At 41.3% G+C, this 26,877-nt stretch overlaps 1 protein-coding gene across 6 annotated transcripts in view; it reads left to right on the top strand.

The window, feature by feature from the left end:
• The window catches only part of LOC120536032 (calcium-binding mitochondrial carrier protein SCaMC-2-B), a 64,828-nt gene that overhangs the window by 25,010 nt on the left and 12,941 nt on the right, over window positions 1–26,877 (top strand). Inside the window, exons 1-2 of one of the 6 annotated variants that reach the window (XM_039764339.1) lie at window positions 5,975–6,249; window positions 6,725–6,955. The exons of 2 other annotated variants lie outside the window; for them this stretch is intronic. In XM_039764339.1, coding sequence (XP_039620273.1) covers window positions 6,758–6,955 — 198 coding nt within the window. In that variant the 5' untranslated portion in view covers window positions 5,975–6,249; window positions 6,725–6,757. 3 more of the 6 variants (XM_039764340.1, XM_039764341.1, XM_039764342.1) reach the window with 3 other exon arrangements.

The raw sequence follows: 26,877 nt of genomic DNA, 5'->3' as shown, positions 1-26,877 counted from the left end.
ACTTTGTGAATATTCTTGTAGCTGCATAAAGTGAAAAACATTCCAGAACAATTGCTCCACAGTGTGAAGCAGCGTTAATTCTATTTCTCCTTAATAGAAAAACTCTGTTTGTGAAACAAGGGCATCTGGCAAATAGTTTATCAATTGGAAGAGTGCACCGAAGCACTGCTATTTTTATACCTTCATGGGGGTGATATGGCTCTCCCACATAAAGCCCCCTTCAGTTGGCTTCGGGTACTTTGACAGGATGATGGATGGTTGTGATTTTGTCACTTGGTGCCTCCTCCTCCTCCTCTTGCACAGATGTGACAAAAGAGGAAGACTTGCTGCAATGTAGCTGTTACAGAAACACTTTCTGGAGACCACACTGCATCATAGCCTGCTAACCAGATTGCCTAAATGAGACCAAGGAGGCAACAAAGTTAAGGAACTGAAAGAAAAACAAATGGGGGTGTTGGTTTCTGGTAACACTGGTGAAAAAAATCACCATGCAAAAAAAGTTCATGAAAGCATGTACCGGAGACGTGTGTCCCCACAGCAATCCCACAACAGCCAATTTATTTTAATACATTCTTGTTTATAATGGATCTGGAGAATGGCGACCTGTTGTATGATGGTTGGAGAAGTAAGAATACAATAAAGTATTTCAGTGTACTGTGCACAGGCAAAAATACTACTACTATCATCAGTGCTTCATTTTATGAGGTACAGGGTGTGATTCTGAGTGCTGCAGGTAGCAGTGGGTTGCTGAGGAAGAAGATTCAGGATTAATTTAGAGCCTTTTTAGCTGCTGTATCATTCAGAGTTATTGGTTTTAAGCTACAGCTCCCTATTTTAGGCAGGATGTGCCAACATAAAATGTCAGTAGTGGAACAGACTGCAGTCGCACCCAAAGCTCTACCTTGATTGGCGTAAACCGGCTTGCTGTTGCGAGACAGCGGGGAGTAACGTCATCTACTTTGTAAAGACTCGTAAATGAAGATTTTAAAGTCATGAAAATGACATCAATATGGCAGTTAGTATCCATTGTCATTATGAGAAAGAAAACCAGCCGCTGTTTGTGTGCTGCTTAGGATGTTTACAAATCAAGTACCTTAGGTCTTAGTTGACATTCATGACGCATCACTTTGAAAGGGTAAACTAATGCTCACAACAAACTCAAAAGTGACAAGTGAATTTAAAAAGTGTTTATTTTACTTGCCAGAGTGTGTTTGATAATATGACACAGTATTTGGCTAGTGCTTTATTGAATTTACACAGCAGCGGATTGCCAACCAGAGCCATGCATTTCTGCAGGAGTCATTATTGGACCTGACTTCATATTTTGAAGTACAGGACGTGGTGTTAGTGCTGTTTGCAGGAGCTGCAAGAAGACTTTAGCACAAGGGCAGGGTGGGAATTAAAAAAAAAAAGAGGCTCGAGCCGCCTTTTAGCATGCATTGCCAGTAGAAAGATAAGCTGCACAAATTTGAAACTTCATGGGTATTTAAGTCACTGGAGGCTACACACCCAAAGATTAGAAAAATAGTGGGGGGATCTCATAAACGTATGTTTCAAAAATTTAACAATAACCACAGGAGAGTTCATGTAGCTTTGGAGGGAAAGGGGAATTATGCATCAGTGTGCCTGGAGTGGCTTCAGGCTGTTGCTTGGATGAAATCTACAGGTATGGTGTCTGGGGCACAGTCCTCCAGAATGCAAATAATAATTTAAAACATCAGTTTTGTTAATATTCACTAGAGTCTACTCACATCCTCTAGTGCAGGGGTGGGCAAAGTCATACCTGGAGGGCCGCAGTGGCTGCGGGTTTTTGTTCCAACCCAGTTGCTTAATAAGAAAACAATCCTTGCCAATAATTGCATTTCATGGCTTGTTATTGCTTTAACTCTGCTATGTCAAGTCATTTTCATATCCTAGATTTTTTTCCATTCTAAGGATATCATCCAAATACTTTGAAGTGTAAAACGGAGTATTTAAGTATTTAATTAAACCAAATCGTGCATGATAAATAGACACAGGTGTAAAGAGGGGACAAGCAAAATGAATAACTGCTGGTTTCTTTTGTCATTTGCATCTTATTGCTAATAAGGAGCAATTAAAAAATGAGAATGCAGCTGTTTATAAGACTTAAATAAGCAATAAGGGTTCAAAATCTTAATGAGGGAGATAACTAAAATGAAGCAGAAGTGTTACTAGAGCAATAAGTGCTTCTTATTAAGCAATTGGGTTGGAACGAAAACCTGCAGCCACTGCAGCCCTCCAGGAATGACTTTGCCCACCCCTGCTCTAGTGTGTTTTTCCTGAATTATGTCAAAGTAAACCACAGTAGGGTTTCCTCCGGGTTCTCCGGTTTCCGCTCACAGTCCAAAGACTTGCAGGTTTAGATGCATTGGCGATCCTAAATTGTCACTAGTGTGTGCTTGGTGTGTCTGTGTGTGTGTGCCCTGCGGTGGACTGGCACCCTGCCCGGGATTTGTTCCTACCTTGCGCCCTGTGCTGGCTGGGATTGGCTCCAGCAGGCCCCCGTGACCCTGTAGTTAGTATATAGCGGGTTGGATAATGACTGACTGACTAAACCACAGTAGAAAAATGTACTACTGTATATAATCAGTTTGAATAGGTTAGAAAAGCACTACACGAATGTTGTTATTATTATTATTATTAAAATAGCATCTATTATTCACACAGCCACTAAGATATTAACAATGGACAAAACATGCAATTGAGCTTTATATATTCAGCGAGGAGAGAAGAATAGCAAACTAAGGAGAGAAAAGAACTGCTTATCAAGTCAAGCAAAATGCTGTTTAAATTATACTTTTGCTCAATAAATGTAGACTTGCATTTAGATTATTATAGCACTCTTCAGCCAATTTATAAAGGCTGCTAATACAGGAGATGAGGCCTCTCTTTTTTTATCGCACCAGGGACATTCTACACACATGACATGTAAAATATGACATCATGTGACAAATGAATTAACACCAGGACCATGAATGAACATCAACTTTAAAAATACCAAACTTCTCCTTTAATTTTGGCCAGGTGTACAATAAATATTCTGACCAGTGGGTGTCACTCTTCACCGTAGTATTATTATTATCTTGTCGAAGTCCAGTTTTAAAAATTATAGGAAGACAATGTAAATACAAAGCTCCATACACCCTGCATCCATCTGCTGAACCAGTTTCATACATTTTAGAGCTGAAGGGAGCTGGGACATACCCAAGCGGTATTGCTGCAGGACAGGAACCAAACATGAATGGGCAACCCAGTCTGTAAAATGGCAACATCCATCCATGGCGTAACATGCTTAATTCAATTCAGGGGTGCGCCGCCATACAAGACAACTCATTTATAAAATTTTAAAAAATTCTGCAAACTCCCCATGCTAAATTTATTTAGTATTGCTCATTTGATAATATACAGTACTTGCAGGTTATGATAGTAGAATTAAAATGCTAACAAACGTTCCCGCTTCCAGTGCATGGAATGAGTTGTTTTTGCACTTTAAGTGTGTCAGTTTGCCTTGAACCTTGGCTGCTCCAGCACTGGATGTGAGCTTGGTCTGTTAAGTCCAGTATAGTGGAAAGGCATAGATGCACGTTTACATTTCCTTGTATATGTTTGTTTTGGGGCGGCACGGTGGCGCAGTGGGTAAAGCTGCTGCCTCGCAGTTAGGAGACCTGGGTTCACTTCCCGGGTTCTTCCTGTGTGGAGTTTGCATGTTCTCCCAGTGTCTGCTTGGGTTTCCTCCCACAGTCCAAAGACATGCAGGTTAGGTGCATTGGCGATTATAAACTGTCCCGTGTGTGTGTGCATGCCCTATGGTGGGCTGACGCCCTGCCCGGGGTTTGTTTCTTGCCTTGCGCCCTGTGTTGGCTGGGATTGGCTCCAGCAGACCCCTGTGACCCTGTAGTTAGGATATAGCGGGTTGCAGAATGGATGGATGTTTGTTTTGAACCTTCTTGAAGTGCTAATATGCCTTTTCTGGAGTCCAGTTCCTTGCTCTGTGTTAGTAAGATGTCCCGCACTGGCCTTAAGGCCCCAAGTGGTCACATTGTTTCTGTAGTGCATGAAATGGCCCTGCCTCTTCTTGGAGCCAAACTGTGTACCAGAAGATTTTGGGATCAGCACTATGGCTCCCAGTTGTTTGTTTGACATTGCCTGTTTTATTCTTACCAAAATAACCTTGTCTTAAATAAGCGTTGTGCATTTGTGTGTGTGTGGATGTGTACCCATGTGTATAAAGCAGGTATAAGCAGGTTGTACTTTATATACAGTATTACCTAATATTTTCAAACCTCCTTATTCCAGATCAGGGTTGTCATGCAGTTGGAGCCTGTGATGAGCATAAGATGGCAGCAAAACCTTAAACAAGGTGCCATGTACATTTTTGGGGTGTGGGATAAGGTTATTAGTATGATAACTCACATATTGTATAAGAACTTTGTTAGAAACGGAAAGGAATAAAACAGGCTACAGCAGTCTTAAAGTAAGACATAAAACATCTAATAAAACTTGTCACAATTAGGGATGTTAAAGATATAACAGTCTAAAGAAAATAACCTTATTGGTTATTCACTTAATTTGACCTTGTTCGATCTGATCAAGCACCCCTGAATTTTGGTGGACTTGTCTAACTGTATGTGATATAAACTTACATGCAGAATGTCACATATAGTAATGCTGAAACAGAACTGAGCGTTTGTAAATTAGGTGTCCACTGCAGACTCAAAAACCTACTGTGAAAGGATAACCATCCACTTTGCACGTACAATAGGCAAGCACCTGTACTACCAATCAGTCTGCACTAGTGATCCAAATTTATTGGTATTTTTACTGTTTGATAAATGTTGTGTTTTTATCTGACTTATTTATTATAAAACTAGCCATGCTGCCTATCGAAGACGGTGTAATAGAGTCATCGAAAAATATTTGTTTCCTCAGTATTTCCTCAGCATTCATGGGTGTGTGAACGTTTCTTCACTGGCGCTCCCTCTTGTCCAGCGCGTTCCCGTAAAGCCTGCTTCTCAGACTCTGTCATTATTTTCTGGGAGGCTTTCTCACATCCTGTCCGCTTTTGTACTTGCCGTCTTTGAAGGTGATTCCCTCTGTGTACCCCCCGTGACATTTCTCCTTGTGTGTCTCACACTTGCAGTTCCTCTTTGTCATGTCACTAAAGCCAAACTGACCAATCAGATTGCTCAGAGGGACTGTTCACTCAAACTTTAGTGTTTTATTATATAGTAGATTGTCATTACGCTGTTTGGTAATTTGTGTTTTCTATGTCATTGTACTGTGCCATATATTTTTATCTCAACTTTCTGAGCCCATGGAATTAACAACCAGATCTAACTGTAGTGTCTAATGTTAATAAATATGATTCAGTTGGATAAGGCCTGTCCTGTGACCCCCACTGGGATTAACTAGCCACTCTCAATTCTACTAGAAGTAGAAGTTCTAGCTCAAATCCACAGGTCTAACGGACATTTCCTGCCTTTGATAGACACAGTAATTATCTTTGTATGGATGTGTGACCCGTTGTGCCATGCAGCTGCTGTGACTGAACTCATTCAGGTGATTCCCATGTTTTTTGATTGTTTGTATTACTTTGTCATAGTTTGAACACCTTACAGACACCACGGTTGCATTTTCAAGGAACAAGTCTGTCTCAGTTTTAACCCACTTACTTGCCCACCCATGGCACGTTCAAATTTTGGCAAGACTGACGGAGAAAGCTTCTGCATACGTGTGAAACCAAACGTAGCATTCTGGCAGAGCTGGTGAATATGCATATGCACTAGCAGCTATTGAGAATAAAACCCAACTTCAATACACTCATCGGCTGTCGCAGACTGATGTGAGTTGCTACAGCAACCTTCCCAGACTAATGGCATGACTGCAGTCGAGCATTGACTATTATCGTCAGCAGATTTCATTTTCTGAGATTGAAGGAAGGGAGGAGGAGCAGAAGGAGGAAAAGACCCCTTCTCTGTTTCGTCTTTGGCCAAATCCAGCCAATCTAAGGCCTTCTTTCTTTTTTCATTTAACTGCTGGGGAATTGCAGGGCTTTGGCAGTACCTCTGCTCATGTGAGGCCTTGCCATTGGTCACAGCACAGCTGCAGTGAGGACGCAGCTTTGATGCGCACCTTTTCCGTCTGTTACTGTGGTGCATTCCGCCTCCTGGCTGAGTTGGGCTCGTCTACGACTGACATTGTCAGCTGCACAGGGCATCGTGGTTGCAGGTAAAGTGAAGAAGAGATAAAGTGTAGCAACTTTGGGAATGGTGACCACCCTGGGTCTTGTGATGTGTTTAGTCGTTTAAAAAAAAAATATATATATATATATATATATATATATATATATGCAACACTTCAGTGAACAACTCCCGTCAGCCAGAGTGCTGAAGCATTTGCCTGGCAGATACATCGGCAGAAGGTTATCTTTATTGGATTTCTCCCACACACTATTTAAAAGGCAAGATTGTTCTTTAATTTCATTTCTGCTAAGAGGCCAAATGGAATTGTCTGAAAGCATGTTAAAGCAGACCGGCTGTATAGCAGTGTTGCTAGGCAGGCCAGTGAATGAAAGTCATGTCTAGAGAAGGGTCCTGATAGAGCGAGAGGCTTGTTGGCAGGTCCCTTGTAGTTTGGGAGTCAGAGTGGAGCCTCGGTTGCTCCCTACCCCCACGATACACCCCCTATTGTGTGTTTGTTTCAGTTCAGACAGATTGTGTAGCTGACTGGCGGAGAGATGCTGCTCTCCAAACTGTGGGACTTTGCAGCACGGACATTGGCCAGGAGCGCGGTATGTGAACCCTCAGGTCAGGTGAAACGGGAGGATCAGGATACAGGAAGGAGAGCAACTCCCCAAGAGAACAGAGACATTGTGAAAGACAAGAAGAATCAGCCTCTTATACTCATCATGGTGGCCCCTGAGAATCTTAAACAGGTATGACTGCCCAATATTACTGACTTTTTTTTTGTAGACATTTTTCAATAAATCAGAAAAGTGGGAAGTGTACAGCATGGGGGTATTCTGGATAGCAGCACTTTTGATGTCCAGCTTGGAAAAAAAAATAGAAGGCGAGTGAAATGTTTTTTTTTAACTCTTTTATTTAAGTGGGTTATCAATACATTTGACTTCAGATCGACCTCATATATATGTAAAAAATTTTAATCTAGCACCATTGAGTTGTGTTTGCATAGTGCCTCACAATTCTGTAGTCTGAGAAGAGCACACATTGCTCTTCTGTTCGAATGGGATTTTCCCCTCACATCCCAAAGATATGCAGTTTAGGAGGATAATTGACTCTAAATTCAATTTGATTTGGTTTATCTGTCATTAAATCTTATAGTACAATGCAAAATATGTATTGCTCACTGGTGCAGAATTATTAAGGGACAATTGAGTAGAAGACTGAGCAACACTAAAGACACAAGCTACTAAAATGGCCCAGTGTGCGTCAGTGTGCCCTGTGATGGACTGGTGCCACATTCAGAGTTGGGTCCTGCCTTGTGCTCCGTGCTACCTGAATCTGGTTAAGTACGGTTAGTAAGTGGTTAGAAAAATCATTATTTAATATAAAAACTTTCATAGTTTTTGGTAAAGGAAAATGCAGTATTTCAAATAAGGAAAATATGCACTCTAACCTGTTAATCTAAATACCAAAAAAAAAAATATTCCCGGTCAGTTCTGCACAACACCAGAGCAGCGTTCAGCTAATGGTGGACATAATACAGGGCAAGGTTGTGATTAAAAGAAGTCAAATCAAGCGTTATAATTTAATTATTGAAACGTAAACTTTAGGGTGCCTGGTGGTCTTTAGCATAAAGTTCAAATCCACGTTAATTTCCAGATGTGCAGAATTCTGCGAAATCCTTTCTTAAATATCTAGTAATATTTCCTGATCATACGAGGCTGATTTCTTGGTGCTACAAAATCAACATATTAGCACACCTCTCTAGACACAGTGGTGTTTCCATTTGCTAATGTGTCCTGGGCTATCAATCCTAACTGGAGCCTAGTCAGTCTGTCATTCCAAGATTTTAGTTCTTTTAAAAGAGCTAACTGAGAAATTACCCTTCAGCCTGAAACCACTTAAAAGTCCATTTTAAAAACTATGAAGCCATTTCTGGGCAGTTGCTTTTTTCCTTCCTTTCTCTTAATTTTTTTCATAATTACTCCAACTCTGCTACCCCTTGTACTTTATGATGACTTCTTTTGACAATGTAATTCCCAGAATTTAGCCAGTTTGATTTCAGACAGAGGTTCAGTGAATTACTAGCTGTGGTGTATGGATAACTAAACACTCATTGTGATTATGTACTTTTGTCTTAATAAGTTAGAAGTGTCTGAAACATTTGGTAATGGACATCCATCCATCCATTATCCAACCCACCATATCCTAACAACAGGGTCACGGGGGGTCTGCTGGAGCCAATCCCAGTCAACACAGGGTGCAAGACAGGAAACAAACCCTGGGCATTGTGTATGCACACTCACACACACACGCACACACACACTAGGGACAATTTAGGATCACCAGTGCACCTAACCTGCATATCTTTGTACTATGGGAGGAAACCGGAGTACCCTGAGGAAATCCACGCAGACACGGGGAGAACACGCAAACTCCGCAAATCCGGGTCTTCTAACTGTGAGGCAGCAGCGCTACCACTGCGCCACCGTGCCACCCCGGTAATGGACATATTATCTCATATTATAAAAAAAAATCTTGGAAGGAGACAAGACGTGATTGTCTCAGAGACACTTTCACGTCCTGTGAGACAAGTCTTTGTGCCGAGTGGAAGCCCCGCGAGACAAGAGCTTATGCAAAGAAGAGAGTTGTAGAGAGAAAGAAATGATATTCACTCACAGGCAGTTATACTTTGCGTTGTCACAATGTAATTCCAAACATGGAATCAAAATTCAATGTGATATTGATGAAAAGGTAAAAGGGAAAAGAGATTGAATATATGGACATAGGTGATATGAGAGACGGGCGGCACGGTGGCGCAGTGGTAGCGCTGCTGCCTCGCAGTTAGGAGACCCGGGTTCGCTTCCCGGGTCCTCCCTGCGTGGAGTTTGCATGTTCTCCCGTGTCTGCGTGGGTTTCCTCCGGGCGCTCCGGTTTCCTCCCACGATCCAAAGACGTGCAGGTTGGGTGGATTGGCGATTCTAAATTGGCCCTAGTGTGTGCTTGGTGTGTGGGTGTGTTTGTGTGTGTCCTGCGGTGGGTTGGCACCCTGCCCAGGATTGGTTCCTGCCTTGTGCCCTGTGTTGGCTGGGATTGGCTCCAGCAGACCCCCGTGACCCTGTATTCGGATTCAGCGGGTTAGAAAATGGATGGATGGATATGACAGAAGTGCACTGTGTGAAATGCAGATCATGTGGCACAGCAGCAGCAAGCCAGCAGCTGATTGAGCAAAGAGGAGGTAAAAAAAAAAAACTGTATGTGTCTCCCATTGTATCATCGTTTAAGAGGGGGTGTTGGAGGAGTCCTTGGGGTGATCTTCACAACGCCTGCAGCAGAGACATGAAGTGGTTGGCACGTGGCACAGGTTACTACTTTGGGATTGCCCTGTACTTTAACGCAGAGTCCAGAGCTCAGGACTGCAGATCATTATGGGGAGTGATAGGAGAATTTATATTTTTACAGAAACTGTGGTGCAGTGGTTAGCGCAGCTCCCTCAGGGATCCAGCTTTCTGGGTTTGAATCCTGTGCCTTATGGGATGACCTCTGGGTTGTCCTTCATTGCCCAAAGACATACATGTTAGATTGATTGATGATGGTAAACTGGCCCTGTATGTGTAACTGGACCCAGTGAACTGGCTCCTCATCGAGGGCTGATTCCTTCATTGTAACCAAAGCAGTGAGATAGAATATAGCCATCCAGATTAAATAGGTTTGTTAGTGTGAATGTTTGCAATATTTTTTAAAGTATGTCAAATGGAAGATGGATGTGTTTACGGAACTCTGGGTATTTAGACAGATAGAACTTTATTTAATTTGTCATATCTAAAAAATGTTTTTTAGACTTCTCAAACACGAGTCACTTTTAAGCTATCTGAAATACATTATAAGGTATCTGCATTACTTTTGGAGACCTCTTCAGACAGCAACCAGGTCATTTTGAGATCTCATAAAATAACTACACTCTTAAAAAGATCAGCTCTTTAATGGGATTTTACAGTTCTTACTGGGTTATTTGGTTCTTCATAGAACCACTGCTTGACAAAGAACCATTTCATTCTAGGAAGGATTCTTTGTGCATGAAGTTGGTTCTTTGTGGTTTGAAAAACTTCCTAATATGTATGAAAAAACTGAAATCTTTAATCTATGGCAGGTTTGAAGGTTTTATATGACCCTCTAAGAATATGCCTCCCCGGACCACCACCACAAAACTGGCCAGATTGGATGATGTTGCATTCACCATGGTGTCTCCAGACCCTTGCCCCTGCACGGTGATAGGCTTTGAGCATAGGTCCCACTAAAGGATGTTGGGCCCTCATGCTTTTCTCATTGAGTCCATTTCTGACAGTTTGGTCAGAAACATGCACACCAGTAGCCAGCTGTAGGTCATTTTGTGGGGCTCTGGCAGTGCTCCTCCTTTTCCTCCTCACACAAAGGAGCAGATACCAGTCCTGCCGCTGGGTTGATGCCCTTCTACAGACCTGTCCAGCTCTCCTTGTGTAACAGCCCATCTCCTGGTATCCCCTCCATGCTCCTGAGACTGTGCTCGGAGACACAGCCATCCTTCTTGTGATGGCACATATGGATGTGCCATCCTAGAGGAGCTGGACTATCTGTGCAACCTGAATGGCTGCAGGTACCACCACATGCTACCAGTAGTGACAAAGACACTAGCAAAACAGAAAAGGAAGGATCAGGAGAGAGCAACTGTCTGTGGCCACCAATCCCTTTTTGGGCGGTTGACTTGCTGCTTCCTCTTCAGTGCACCTGTTGTCACTTTCATTTGCACCAAAGCAGGTGAAGATGATTCACAATCGCTTGTGCATCCTAACTGGACAGATTGATATCCCTGAAACTTCACTGACTTAGTGCTAGACTGGAATGATTAAGAGTTCCCTTCATTTCTTTGAGCAATATATATCTGTAAATATTAATTTGGTTTGCCATACAGATCTGTCCACAAGTTTGTTAATTAGCTTTGCTGAATGTTGTAAGCTCTGGGAGATAAAATAATTTAAAGTCATCTCTGTTTCTTCTGATCCCAAAATCCCCATCACAGAACGTTGTACTTGTATGAACTTTGCAAGCACTTGCCAGGAACAGTTACTGTATACTGTCATACAGTATGTGACCTTCACCTGTCAATAATACCCTGTTACGTACTCTCATAGTCTTATTTTCATTGAAATGCCAGTGTGATGAACACTTAAGCTGCTGGGTCAGACAGCAGAGGTCTATGAGGATTTAGAGACTTATGCAGATGAGGTTCTCATATTCTGCTAAGCCCAGGAAGGCTGAAAGACCGACTCCTATGCATCTTTCACCTTCTTGGTTTGCCCGAGGTTGAACAACAAATGCTGTTGTCTTTTAATTCTACTGCCTGTCTAATGTAAATCTTGTGCACTCCAACTGTGTTCTCATGAGTTTGCTGTGTTTTACAGTGCTTGAGCCTGTTCAAGTACATTAAAAGTTGTTAAATAAAAAGGCTTCTTCCATTATTCAGAGCCAGGGTGCACCGGATGGCACCATTCAGCTCTGAGTGCACCAACCTTGTGTTTGTTGTACCCACCTAACAGTTTCACGTGCCACCACACTGTAGTCAACTCTTGCTAGCCATCAGTTTTAACATAAGCCCCAAAGCACATTCACTATCTGGGACACAACAATATGCAACAGGAGACTGGCACATCAGGCTAATGAATTCAGCCCAACAAATGACCTGTGCTGATCTTATCTCTTTAAATGAAACGTTGGCCAGTCTCTTGTCATCTTCTTAGTCAACTTCCTCCATTTAAGAATCTAAAATTAAAGAATCCTGCTCCAGGAAATGTTATAGCCATTTGTCATGAACTGAAACTTGGAACTCCGTGCCATTATTGTATTGTTGCTTTTAATTTAGTTATTTAAATGCAGTCACGCCAGCCAGACAGAAAGGCCTCTTTTTGCCTCAAGGACATTGTTCTATAATGGCAGAATGTCTGTAATCTCAAATGAACCCAGGGTAGCATTTTGTTACCCCATCATGCTCTTCATCCAAACTGATCCTAAATTTGTGCCAATGAAACACTCTAAACTATGCTCCCTCTGCCCTTGGAACCTGATCTGAAAGTTCAACTAGGCTTCTTGTTTTTGCCAGCATGGAATTAAAAACATTGCTGGTTAATAAATTCAAAGGGGAAAAAAGGAAAGAAACACCTCTGAGGCTGTCAATATATTTTTTCCTTTCCGAGTCTGACCTTTAGACACGTCTCTGCGTCTCTGACTTCCATGCTAACAAAACAAGTTAAAATAGTTCAGGGAGACGCACAGGGGATCTTGACCTTTTGCTGCATGTTGTGACCAGGACAATAATAACCCCCTGTTTATGTCAGACTGCTTGTTTTTGTGGTTGGATGCCTGCACGAATTCACTGTAGTGTCACGTACTGTACGTCGGAGCCCTTGTCTGTTTAGCTTCTCACATCGAACTTCAGAGAGAGCTTGCATGGGATGTATCAAATGTAATAAATGCCAAAGGTTGTCCTGACCAGTAGTGTGCGCTGTTTTTGTCTTGCGTAATGTTGAAAGTCTCTTTACATGTATTTATTTGGTACTACTTTATAGAGCACCTTTCACAGTATATACCATCATTAAGTATTGCACAGACATGGTACGGTTTAGTAGATAAACTCATATTGCCTAAACGAGACGGTGGGGGGAAACTGGATCTTATATTACATTTATTTATTTGAAGGGTTTTGTCCAATTGCAGCTTTACAACTGTTTCCAAACTGTCTGGTGAGGTTGCTTGCTAAGGGTCACACAGGGAATCATCTTAATAATAATACATTTTATTTATATAGTGCTTTTCTTGGAGACATTGAAACTACAGCCTGTGATTTAACACCTAAGAGCACACATTTTCTGCAGCCCTTTTATCGTTACAAAGCCAAGGTGTACCACACTTCCCTTAAATCAAGTTTGCCCTGCCTACTGGGAGCTCCAGTCTAGTTAAGTGCTACAACTCATTTAATTTTCCAGATTGTAAGAGCGTGTACCTGTAAAGATGGTGTTCAGGACCTAATGTATGAAATGTATTTTGTGGATTGATATATTGGCCACCAAGGGACGCTCATCTCCCCAAACACCCAAAGCAAACAGGCTGAGACACAAGTGAAAAGGCAAAAGAGTTTTTATTCGTGGGAAAGACTTCTCTGTAAACGTTTCCCATGCCACAAGCACAAGTACAGCAATAAGCAGCACAAAGCAAAGCTTTTCTTCATCTGTATCTTATACTCTCTTCATCTCTCAGTCACTTCCTCCTCACAAGCTTTGTTCACCTTCCTCCCGACACGGGAAGCTCCTCTTATCTACCACCCGGTACCGATTTATTTGCACGAATCCAAGAGTAATGCAGCAGACTGAGGGAAGGGGGACGGGACCCTCCTCACTCACACGGCAGTCTCAGGGCGTATCTTATATCCACTTAGCAAGCGAACAAGAGAACTACTTAAAGGATTTAGATCGGGTTTTTTTTCTAGAATTTGCTCGAACATTCCGGTTGATTTTGCGACTTCTCTCATCCTGCTAAGAATCATAGTTTGCTTGCAGAAGCAATATATTCGTGCTAATCCGAGACAGAGGCTGTGGAACGAGGGGAGGTGGAAGTGTGATGTCAGGAGTTGGAAGCCGGGCCGGGCTCTCCTCACTGCCCTGTTTCACTACTACACACACACACACATACATATATATATATATGTATATATATATATGTATGTATATGTATATATATATGTATATATATATATATATATGTATATGTATATATATATGTATATGTATATATATATATGTGTATATGTGTATATATATATATATGTGTGTGTGTGTATATATATATATATATGTGTGTATATATGTATAATGCCATTGTGTCATTGTTGTACATATCTCCCTGTGCAATGTTTGACTGATTCACATCACCTTGCAGTGTTCACATTGTATAAATATGAAACAGTTTGTTATACTGTACTTATAAAGTATTCTGGGATGGTGTTCATTATGAAAGCTGCTGTTTACATCATTTTACAGTTCATTTGCTAGCCCCAACTTCCTGTGGAGCCCTGGATGAGCCATAAGTCACTTAACTTTGCAGTACTCACACTGTACAAAAAATGACATTGAACTCTCCTTGTAAATTGATTGGTAATTGTGTTCTGTATGAAAAGGCACCAAACAAAATTATAAGGCTTAGCAGCATGTATTGAGTACTTCAGTGGGTTACTTCACCTGCCAGATCTCCCACTGTATAAATGTGAACTGAACTGTATTTTGTGGATTGTGTTCCTTTCAGAAAGGCACTATATATAACTGCAAGTTTAAATCATGGCATCAGCTCTCTCTGAGAATATGAGAGAGGCATTTAACCTGCCAGTGCCCACACTGCACAAATATGGAAATAGTTATATTAAGTTTGACTTGTTAAGTGTTTGATGTGGTGTCCGCTCTTCAAAAACATTTTACAAAATCAGAAGCTTCAATCTCAAGCACAGACTCCCTACGTGACTTAAATCACCTGAAACTTAACCTTCATATTATAAAAAAATATAAATATAAACAAAAATATTGCATTGTACTTATAAAATGCTTTGGGATAAACTTCACTCTCTGAAGGTACTATGTACGGTATATTGATGTGGATTGGTCTTCTTTTATGTCATGTCTCTTAAATAACACAGAATATCAGATGATTGTGTCCTTGTGGGACTTTTGGTTGATACCTGTCAAGCTTGACTGATTTTGTGTATGGTGGCCTGATGCTTTCTGTCATCAAACATCATTTTCTCTGCCTTCCTGGTGCATAAGCTCTTCAACGGCCTCCCATTTGGAGTACTGTAACTGTTTCTGCAATGTTCTCGCCATAACTAGCCTTGACAAATGACAACAGTGACAAAACACTCCTTGGTCTACGATCACATAAAACCTTAACTGACTTCACTGTGTTGGCATTCAGCCATATAACTACATAGCTGAGAAATCAAGGCCTACCACAGCAGTAGTGAGTACCTCCGGTCCTAGAGGAGCACACTTGGAAAGGTTAAAAGGATCTCTTTCAGTATCGGATGATAGAAGCTGCAAACAGACTGAACACATCCCAATGGTTTTAACTCTAGAAGCCCACCCCTTGTCAGTAGGAACCGTGTGATCACCAAACTTCATTGACTTACACTTCCTGACTCCTCTAAAATGTGGAGCATTTGTTTATTTGGACTGGAGCATCACTATCTTGTGTGACACATTATTTTCCTTGACACATTGATTCCTTTTATTTAATTTTTGTGTAACCTCTCCACTTCACCTCAGAGACATAAATACTCTTCAGTGTTTCTCTCTGAGTATTTTGGGTGTTTCTCTGGGTACTCAGGGCATTTTAGCTATAGATTCAGCAGGCTCAGAACAAGGTTTTATATCATAAGATTTTGCGATATGGCTAGTTAACTTTCAGGTGTTGTACTGTATATGGTTATATAAACTGCCCCTGTGCGAGTGAGCTGTGTGATTAGCCAGTTCCCTTTTCTGGGTTGGCTTCTGCCTTGCCCGATGCTCCTGAGCTAACTTTAACGATGGATGGATGGATGGAATTCACTGTCATGTGCATTGTGTTTTGATGGTGGTGGACTCCATTTGGTACATCAGCTGCTGCTGACCTCAAAATGATCGCATCAGTATAGAAATAGCTGCAGGTAGGAAATCCGATAGGAATTGTGCTTTGTTGTCAAGCTTAGTCTTGGAGCCCATGAGCCTATTACGTGTGGTATCCTAGCTTATCAGATGCTCTGCAAACACCACGCTGCTCTTTGGGATGGCCACATCTTGTGACCTGCTATAAATAGTGAGTTCAGTGAAATTGGAGTAGCAGACTGTAAGTGACAGGTCCTGAGACTTGAATGTGAGCACTCTGGCATATGTAACATGACTTCATTAGAGGAACGGGATTTGCTTGTGTGTGTTCCCCTGCTGAGTTTATTTGTGAGCCGGCAGCATATGTGATTGTTAAGACAAAATCACTGTGCCAGTCCTGTAGGCATGGTAGATTGGGCAGCATAGGCCACTGTAACTGGTTGGTCCAATACATTTCAGGGAGATGTGTGATGAGATGGACAATCCTCTGGTGACACCAAACTTTGGGTGATTAAGCAAATCTACTACATTATGCTTAGTTCATATATAACAGTGATGTTAACATATTTATTGTATTTTAAATGCAGTCCATCCTTGCTAGAGTCATCCTCAATAGGATCTGTGATCACTTGCTCACCTAGCAGCAACCGGAGCAGTCTGGTTTTACGCCTAAGAAATCTACCATCAACTGCATCCTGGCACTGAGGGTTCTCATCCAGCGCAAACACAAAAATCGGCAGAAATTCTTTGTAGCCTTTGTTGATTTTCCTAAAGTGTTCGACTCAGTTGATTGAGCTGTCCTGTAAGACATCCTGAGAGTTTGTGGGATCCCCCCGAAATTGCTGGATGTCATGGCTGCCATGTACACTGGTACTGTGAGTGCCGTGCAGAATTCAGGCAGAACCTTTCCATTTTTTCCCAGTTGAGTCTGGGGTTCATCAGGGGTGTGTTCTTCTCCTACTCTGTTCAATGCTTGCATGGACTGGGTGTTGGGCAGGGTCATGGAGTCCAGCGGGCATCTGTTGATGAAGAGAGATTCACTGATCTTGACTTTGCTGACAAAGCTGTGATCTTTAATGAAAGCTCTAATCGGGACTGTCAAGGGACTGAGAGAGGAGTCTGAGTGTCTGGGCTTGCGAGTGTCCTAGATAAAAACCAAGAGCCAGGCCTTTAATGACCTCAGACACGGCCATTAGCAGTGTGTCTGTCTGCAGAGAGAGTGTCGACCTCCTCAAGAGGTTTACTTACCTTGGCAGTGACATTCATGTCTCTGGTGACTCTTCCTATGAAGTCAGTAGACGGATTGAGAGATGGAGGGTCATGAGGTCGCTAGAAAGGGGTGTGCGGCGCTCCCAATATCTGCAAGAGGACAAAGGTTGAAGTCTCTAGTGTCCTGCTGCTTCCTGTCTTGCTATATGGTTGTGAGACAAGGACGCTATCCAGTGACCTGAGATGAAGACTAGACTCCTTTGGTGTCTCTTCAGCGAATCCTTGGGTACCATTGGTTTGACTTTGTGTCGAATGAGCGGTTGCTCATGGAGTCCCGAATGAGGCACATTACCTGCATTGTGAGGGAGCGTCAGTTACGGCACTATGGCCATATGGTGCGTTTCCTTGAGGGTGATCCGGCTCTCAGGATCCTCATTGTTGAGTACCTGAGTGGCTGGACCAGGCCAGGGGGACACCCCCGTAGCACCTGGCTGTGGCAGATAGAGGGTCATTTCCACAGGGTAGGACTGGAGCGCGTGTCTGCCTGGGGGGGGTCCCCGATCCAGGATCCCGAGCTCTTTCATTGTGTGGTGAGTGTGGCAATGTGCTGTACCAGTGCTTGGCCTGACCTCAAATAGCATGCATATTATTTGCCAGACCTTAAGGGAGTCAGTCATCTTGCATTAAAGTCAGTAATTTGTGAAACTAATGCTAGCATTCACTGTAGGTTATGTGGGAGGTTGAGCACCAAAATGAAGTTGCTGCTAATAATCCATAGTTTTGACACTAGCTTAATAAGCTTATTTACCATAGACACAAACATATTGGACAAGCAATAGCTTTGAACAGTTTAACTAGTTTAGAATATAGTGACGGTCAGAGCCACAAATGAAAAACAATGTGTCAAATGACTCATCATAAGATCCAACGACAAAAGACAGCCCTCTCAGATTATATGAGTAATAATCATAATCATAGTAAGGCATTGAAGCTTAGCCCTATTGAATATTGTGTGATTTCTGGTTACTGTCAAGTGACGGTTAGATCAGGCTTTTTTGAGTTCATATTCCAACGTGCAGCAGATAGTGTGCTGACTTATGTTTTATTCTTTTGTTGGCTAAATTGTATTGTGGTTAATCTCTTATAAATCAAATGTAAAGGCAGTCTAGTCTGTTTGTAAAAAAAACATTTTCTTACACAACAGGTTCTCATGTCTGCTGCGTTAGGCATGCTCAGTCAGCTATGTACAGTTATTGTGTTATCATGTCCACTCTGCTATCTAATTGCATTTTTTAGCACCATGCTTTTATCAGATTATTTTGGACAGAAAAGGCCCACAGAAAAAATACACAACTAATCAGAATATTGATATGGCATGCAGTCTCACTGATAGTTTATGGCCGTGTGACGATGCAGGTTCGCTCCATGCTCCCATCTTGCTTCTGGGAGCCCTTGAACCCAACACCGTCGGTAATGTCACTGATGAGCTAGGCAGTGAGGCACAGCGAAGCAAGGGGATGGTGCAAAAAGTGCAAAGTGCTTTTATTTAAAATCAACAAAATCAAAACAAGGTGTTCAAAATAAATAGTGAAGTGCTTCAAAATCGTTAAATAAATAATCCATAAAATAGGTGAAAGGGTGGAGGTTAAAATCCATTAGAAAAAAAAAAAAACCTTTAAAAAAAATAATGAGGTTAAAACAATGGCTGGAAGTAGTTTCTTAAAATCCAAAGCACGGTGCCTTCTTCTTTCTACCTGGCAGCTCCCCTGCTTCTCCCATCGGGCTTTGCAACAGGGGAGTCGCCCTACCTGCAGGTGCAGCTGCCTTCCACACTGGTCTGGTAGCCCTCCAATCTCCAGCTACGTTGGGCTCCATCCGGACCGAGACTTGGGTTCCTTCCCCAGCGGCCAGGGCGCTCACGCTGGGGCTAAACCAGCCCAAAGCCTCCCCGACTGCCGCTGCCTTTCGACGGCCAGTCGTCCTCAATACCAGTCACTACAGCTCAATGATCACTCAGCTGGAACGACTGCTTTCTTCAGCCCCACCGAGTGTCGGCCAAACACTCCTCTGCAGGGGCTCACCTTCCAGCTGCCTGCCTTTGCTCCATCGAGCCTGCTCTCTCTCGCTCGCTCGTTCTCCTGCACCGGCTTTCCTCTACCTGCTTCCAGCCTCCCTCTCCTGCAACCTCCATTCGTTTCTTTTTCTTTCCTCTTTTTTTCTCTCCTAGCCACCTCGCGCTTCTATTTATTATGGGGACATGGATCAGATGTATCAATTTGCAGCTCCCGGGAACAATTACGGATGCAGACAACTCCTCACCTGTGCACTTAAGTGAGAACTGCCCGCATCATGAATTCCCTGGGAACCGCTTGGCAACAGACACCACAACCCCTCACTAAGTTGCGAGTGCGGCGATTATTTATGTCAAAAAGTGGCCTTCTTGACATGAGCTGTGGACCCGCTACATCACAGGCCGCTCTGCTCTTTACTGCAGGTGATGGGGGTGCATTCTGTTACATCCATGAATGAGGAGGCAGCAGGAAGATCTCTTACATCCCACTCTTTAAAACTCATTGGTGTTAAGACACTGTTCCAGATAAGCAGTGTTGTGTGTTCTGCCAACGCACCATCTATTCAGATCTGCTGTCAATGGCAGAGCTCATTTTATAACAGGTTTTACATATAGAGAAATAACATGTATGAATTATAAATTAATGAGTATGCTTGTATAAAGCACAGAAATAAAAGAGTAGGGCCTCGTTCCATACTGGTGCATACAGTGTTATATTTTCATGAAGGGTCCCACTAAATCCTTCTGTTAGACATCACTGTATAGTTTGTATTCTACTTTATTCCACTCCTCTGGTATGTTATTACACAAGTATTAGTTAAGTGACTACCAATCCAAGCTGCCCACTAGTGTTCAGGACTGACTCAGTGCACAGTATGTGTGGTATTACATTTTGAGCAGCTAGGCTGCTTTACACGGTTGATATAAAATATTTAAGAAGCAATGCATTAAACGCGCTCATTCTCTATTGCTTCAGAAGTTTTTTGCTCTGCTTTAATCCTTCTTGTTCTGCCATTTCAAACTGTAACATATTAAAAATGGAAGACCATTAATCTTTAAAATTTCCAATAAAAATGTGCAGCAAGCTGCTTACTGTAGTGGTACTTTTGTGTTTACTTAAAAAATTTGCCTTTCATTTATGTTTGGAAGCCTAATGATAGATTACAACTCCACAGCTCACCTATACTGTAGATGCTGCTGTATAAATGGCTATAGTGCAGAAATGAAGCCACATGCTTGTCTATAAATAAGTGAGGAGCCAGTGAAGCACTGCCAACAAGTCAGGAACCAACTCTAGGTTAAGTTGCACTCAATCACAGCAAACACACGGACCATTACTCATTCACATGGAGCGCTCCTTACATTTTATCTGAAGCTCATCACATGTCTGCATTGATAATGCAAAAGGAAAGACAGACTTTTTGCTGTGTATATCACTAGAAAGCAAAGGATATGGTTAGTTCTGCTTGCCCAGCCTTGTCCAGTTCTCCTCATGTAATCAGAGCAATTTACTGCATTTATGGCTATAAGGGCACCTCTTGAGAATGAGGCTGATTTTTGTTACTCGTAAGCAGTTACATTCCATTAACGCACAACTCATCTGTGTTACCAACATGAGATTAACAGATTTAATGGCACAGTGGCCTGGGTCAACCTGTGACTCATTTATTTTGTGACAAATTAGTTTTGTCATACATGACGGTACTGTACATGGTGGTTGACCTGTTGATAAGGTAACTGACTGAACCGTCAGTGTTTCATATGGCCTGTACACTTCATTGTTACAGTAATTGTGTCATTACATGAGCCAGGTAATAGCGGTTACACACTCAAGACGCTGGAGCCTCGTGTCTTTCCCTGACCTCCAGGACACAGAGAAGAGGTGCTATAATGCCACGCATACTGTTGCACAATCATTGCAGAGTGCAGCCAGACACCCATGAATTCAGGTTGCTTGGTCTTGATGCGTGAGGTGGGAGGCTGCTCTTCCAGCCAGTGAAATTCTGCAGAATCATGATTGCATATCTGCAGTGGGTTGGCGCCCTGCCTGGGGTTTGTTTCCTGCCTTGCACTCTGTGTTGGCTGGGATTGGCTCCAGCAGACCCCTGTGACTCTGTAGTTAGGATATAGCGGGTTGGATAATGGATGGATGGATGATTGCATATTTCTGAGGTTAATTAGCAAAGTCCATGTATGTTTGTTACAGGGGGGCAACCAGGAAGAGTCTGAGGTGTGTTCATGTACGCACATTTAAAAGATGATTGTGATTTATATAGGTGAATTGCATAGAAATGTGTGTATTCCAGACTTTATAAATCCATTTTTTTTTTTGCGGACAGATTTTCCTGTTTTGGCATTAGCATATTTTTAAGCTGTAATCCATGCAATGTTTTATAATTAAGACCCCTAGTGCTGTGAGGTGGCAGCACTAACAACTGTGCCTCAGAGGCTGATGCTTTGTTCTTTTATTTATTTTTTTTTCTTGTTGGCATATTTGTTATGTTCCAAGCTAGTTAGTTAACAGATTATCCCATAATTATTGTCTTTTTTTTTTCTTACCAACTTTCTTACTAAGAAGATTGTAACTTATCTATCTATCTATCTATCTATCTATCTATCTATCTATCTATCTTCACCACATTAATCTTTAACTAAAGTGTATTAAGCTGAGTTTATTAGTCAAAATATTGCTCATGTTTAGTAATGGATGGTATCAAAATATTAGATAAAAGAATGCTGGTGGAGATTTGTGGTCTAGGAGATAAAGACTTTTGGAGGAGGTATTCAGTTGTATTTAAGTACTGTTGGCCTACATACTGTATAGCTCAGTGGTTAAGTCATACCTGTTATTATTACCATCACCTCCATCATCAACTCTCTCTGTAACTAATGGAGCAATTACGTGCACATATGTTTATCCATCTATTCATTTTGTTAACCTGCTTTACCCAAGTTAAAAGCTGGAGTTGCTTTACATGTGTAATTTGCATATTCTCCCCACACCAACGTGCATGTTTCTTCTGGCGCTCCAGTTTTTTTTTCATATCTCTATTATGTGTGTTAGGTTGATTGGTGTCTGTAGTGGACTGTTTCTCAATCCATGTTTGAATTATACCTTGCTCACAATGCTGCCATGATGGACTTTGAGCCCCTGACCTTGAACTGGATTAATGCAATTATGCTCCACTAGACTTACTTTCACCTGGATAAAGCAGGCAGCACCGTGAGGATTATGTTTTTTTTCCCCAGTGCTTTCAATACCATCCAGCCATCCCTGTTAAGGGTAAACTCAGAGATATGCAGGCCGACAAGCCTATATTGTCCTTATAATGGATTATCTGCTTAGAGACTGCAGTTTGTGAGACTGAAGGACTATGTCTCTGATACGGATGTGAGCAACACTACAGCACCACAATAAACAGTCCTGTCTCCTTTTCTCTTCACTCTTCACACCTTGTGATATAAATATAACAGCAGGTTATGTCAATTGCATTAATCTTCTGATGATTCTGCGCTTATGGAATGTATTGATAAGGGTAATGAGACAGAAAAGAGGAGTCAGGTAGAGAACTTTGATTTTTAGTGCAGAAAGAATTGTCTGCAACTTAAAACCAAGGAACTGGTCATTGACTTTGCTGCACCAGAGAGCCCCTATGTCCAGTCACTATTTAGGTAGTGGATACATCAATCACAGGCTAGACTCCTCTTGTAACACAGAGAAACTCTACAAGAAAGGGCAGAGCAGACTCTTATGTTATAGAAGAATGTGTTACTTTAATGTGATGTATATTTGAGAGGGGTTTGTTGTTTGTCATCATATATTTATTAATGGACTATCTATCTATCGGGTGAATGGGTAGATGTTCGTTTAGTCTCTGAAGTCTGAAACACTGTGAAACTTTCCTCACAGAGCATGCCCCACAGTTTTAGAATTACTCTAGGACGTTCTCCTGTTGCTGTTACAGTATTGTAATATGGATTCCAAAACTGCATACCCAGTTTTCAATGATGTCTAATTTATTTTTCACATAGGGTACTAAATAACTATGCCTTCTTGTAACCATTTTAAAGTAGTGTGTACAATGCCTATGGTAAGTGCATTCGGATTTCCAACTCTCCCTCCAACATTCTCACTGAATACTGTTTTTATTCTTAATTATAACTGGTGTAGTGATAAAACTGCATAACCTTGACCTTCTCCGGAGCTGGCATTACTTTGTTGTAACGTGAAGACCATATCTTCAAATGGGTATTCCTGATGTGGCATCACGGGTGCAGGGCACATATTTGGCCGAGAAATAAAAACCGCTACAGTACATGACTCTAAAGCGGAATCTCCATTAGGGGGCCCAGTGTCATTTCTCCGACGTGACGCAAACACTGCTTTGCCATGTATGGAATGCACTTCGTCTGTACGTTTGACGTCAGTGCTGACGCGGTGGGTGCGTTAGACAGCATCCAATGAGGAGGCGGTTTGGGGAGGTGCGCAGGAGGGAGGCGGCCCTTGAAGTCTAAAAGAAGGCATGTGTCACAAGACCGGCCGGCTTTTTTTTTCAGCTGAGCGCGGCGGGCGCGAGAGCTGTAGTATATTCTGTATAGTAATTATTTATTTATTTATTATTTATTTATTGTTTGCGAAAAACTTAAAACAATGCTCTGCCTGTGCCTTTACGTGCCAGTTCCTAACTCTGCTCAGATGGAGTTCGAGTATTTCGAATCTAAAGGTCTGCCATCCGAGCTTAAGTCGCTTTTCCGGCTGAGTTTGTTCATCCCATCTCAGGAATTTACAACGTATCGAAACTGGCGTCAGGTAAGGCGGCGTATCTACGACCTCGGGTCAGGCTTGGCTTTTTACTAATTGTCTAATGTTACTTTTCACTTGTACGCAGTAGACCCTTTCCCGTCAATTATAGAACACAGAAATGTGGCGCAGTAAACTGGAAGTTGTGTCACTTCAGTATTTCCTTGTTAACGTCCTTCCGCCGCTTTTCCCACGCTGTGTGTGCTTAATTGTTTTAGTACATCGGCTAAAAGACTTTTGAATGTGATGCATTGACGTGGATAAGATAAACATTTAATATAAATTTAAGGTGACGTTTTACATATTGGAGTATAACAGTACTATACAATGAAGCATATACGGCTGGAAATTGCGCTTTATGAAAGCGACTTGGGAGTCTTTTTATTGTGATCACCCAGTGGCAGATACAGAGTCGGTTAAAAAAAAGCTAGAAGTATGCAGGTTTATATAGTAAAAGTTGTGGACCCGACAGGCCGCTTTTAACATGTATAACGCTTTTGCGAGGGGTCCTCTAAAATGCTTTGAAATGTGCCTTTGTTACACAAGGCATGAGCTACTAGATAGCTTTCAGAATCGCCGCGTACTAAAAAGAAAGAGGTACTTTTTTAAATATTAGAAGTGTAAGGAAATGTATACAATTCTTAGAGCAGGTTTTCTTGCTGATAGGAGAGCTCAAGGCCATCGGCAGATAGGTAGGTACCTGGTAAGATCTCACCTTGACTGGTGTATCCCAGCTAATGTAAACGACAGCGGTGAATAAAAAGGTAAATAGGATGATAGACAATACTTTATTTGCTCCAAGAAGAAATTAGAATTTGTTGACTTGATGTATCTCCATTATTGAGTAAAATACAGTTTTATAAATATTATGTTTAAGCTACATAAAACATTTGGATGACCACATCTGGATTACTGGATGCAATTTACAAGATGCTTTTAACTTTGCTATTAGACTTATTCCATGTGAGCTGTGGGGAAAGTTGCAGGGTTTCTGGTTGCTAATAAAGGCTTTACCAAGGACATTAACTGTAAATTGCCCCAAAATTATGGAAGATTCATTTAAACAAAGAGTGCCATATACATTAAAAAGTCAATCCATATAATATATGCATTATTAAAAAAATGAATGTAAAGATTAGCAAGGTTCATGGTATGCTGTGCCTTATTCAGTCATTCATTAAGGGTCGTTGGGAAGCTGGAGCCTATCTCAGCAAGCATAGGATGCAAGGCAGGTACAATCCCCGGACAGGAAACCAGTCCATCACAGGATAAACAATCTTACACACACACTAGAGACAATTTAGCATCCACCTCGCCTGCATGTCTTTGGACAACATGCATGGGGGACCCCTAGGACATGAAGTGTAGCCTCCTTTTTGGGCCACTGTGCGTCCATAGTACGCTTTAAAGTCTTATATTGAAAATAAAACAGAAAGGCCTTCCACATTTTTATTGAGTTTATATCTAATTACAGGTTAATTTTGTTCCAAAACATCCATTAGTGGACTGTTCTTATATTAAAATACTTTACACAGTACAAACACTTTCTATTATATATGCTGAAATTTATATAGTGAAGGTTAACATTTCACCATTGTAGGAAGCATGCTTTTTTGTCTGTTTTCAAATGTAATTTCTTTAAGCTTTGTAAAGATGCTGTTAACTCTTAAGTTAAAGTGAAATCATTTACTTCAAATATTCAAATGCAAGCCTTGTGTGTGTGTATATAATATATATATATATATATATATATATATATATATATATATATATATACACACACACACACACACAAAGGTGGGATACAAGCAGTGTTGGAGTATTAGCTGGAAAGGCTTCTAGTATGACTGCATACCAGAATTTCCTTAGGAAATGACTGAATGGAAATCCGCTCAATTCATTGTAGGTTCATAGGAGGTCTGGAGCCTATGCCAGAAGCACTGGGTACAAAGCGAGATGCTATAGTAAAATATGCACAGTGTATGGATATGTAATGTCATTTTGTAACAAAATTTTAATTGGTGAATATCCATTTCTGAACACATTTTGTGCTAGGTTAAATTAGAGAACTGATAAAACAGTTGGTTCTTGCATCTAATATATATCGTGTTGCACTGTGAACTCTGCTGCTCAGAAGTTCTTTCACTGCTATGGAGCAGATATTTAGTTTTTATGTGTGGTCAATAATTTTATACGTTGGAATCAGGGTTAAATTAATAGGAAAAAGATTGTACAGGGTTTTTAAGTTGAGTCTTTATTTAGAACAGTTGACTTTTGCTGCCCTCAAGCGTTGTTAGTAAGGAGGATTCAAGTATTTGCCAGATCATACTGATTATGTAAGTGTAACTAAAATCTAGTTTATTCCCGTCTTCCCTTTGTGGTTTATAGCTTTGTGCATCCCGGTGTCTAGTAGTCTTTCAGGTTTGTGGCCTTAGAGCAAATTTGTAAGGTGTTATTACATTTATCATTTAGTTCTATCTGCAAATTTTGAATGACTCTGCATTAATGGAACACTAGCAGCTTATTTCTTTGTATACTGCTCTGTTACTTTTTTTTGTAAAGAGTTCATATAATTTTGGTGTATTTTCATTTTTATGTAACAAGACTTAGAATATAGAGTTCATGATTCAATCCATATCCTTGTGATGTTAAATTTGTGTGAGTCAAAGGCAACTGCATTAAGTTTGAGTGGATGCACACTCATCTACAAAATGTGTATAGCCATTTTTTGCAGGAGAATCTGAACCAGTTTCAAAATAAATACATACATACTGCAGCTAACCAACCAGGATCTGTTGTGTATAATTTTACTCACAGTGGTGACACCTGTTATTTGCAGAAAGTAAGCAGATTGTAAACGAGTTACTGTTTCATAAGTGGCAGTAATTAAATTAACATTTTCGAATCTGCTTAATCAATTTACTAGGATGAAAAAAA

Source organism: Polypterus senegalus, chromosome 9 (genome assembly GCF_016835505.1).
Source record: "Polypterus senegalus isolate Bchr_013 chromosome 9, ASM1683550v1, whole genome shotgun sequence".
Classification (NCBI taxonomy): Eukaryota; Metazoa; Chordata; class Cladistia; order Polypteriformes; family Polypteridae; genus Polypterus; species Polypterus senegalus.
The sequence above is the reverse complement of the archived record's forward strand: the minus strand, read 5'-3'. Positions and strand labels throughout refer to the sequence as shown.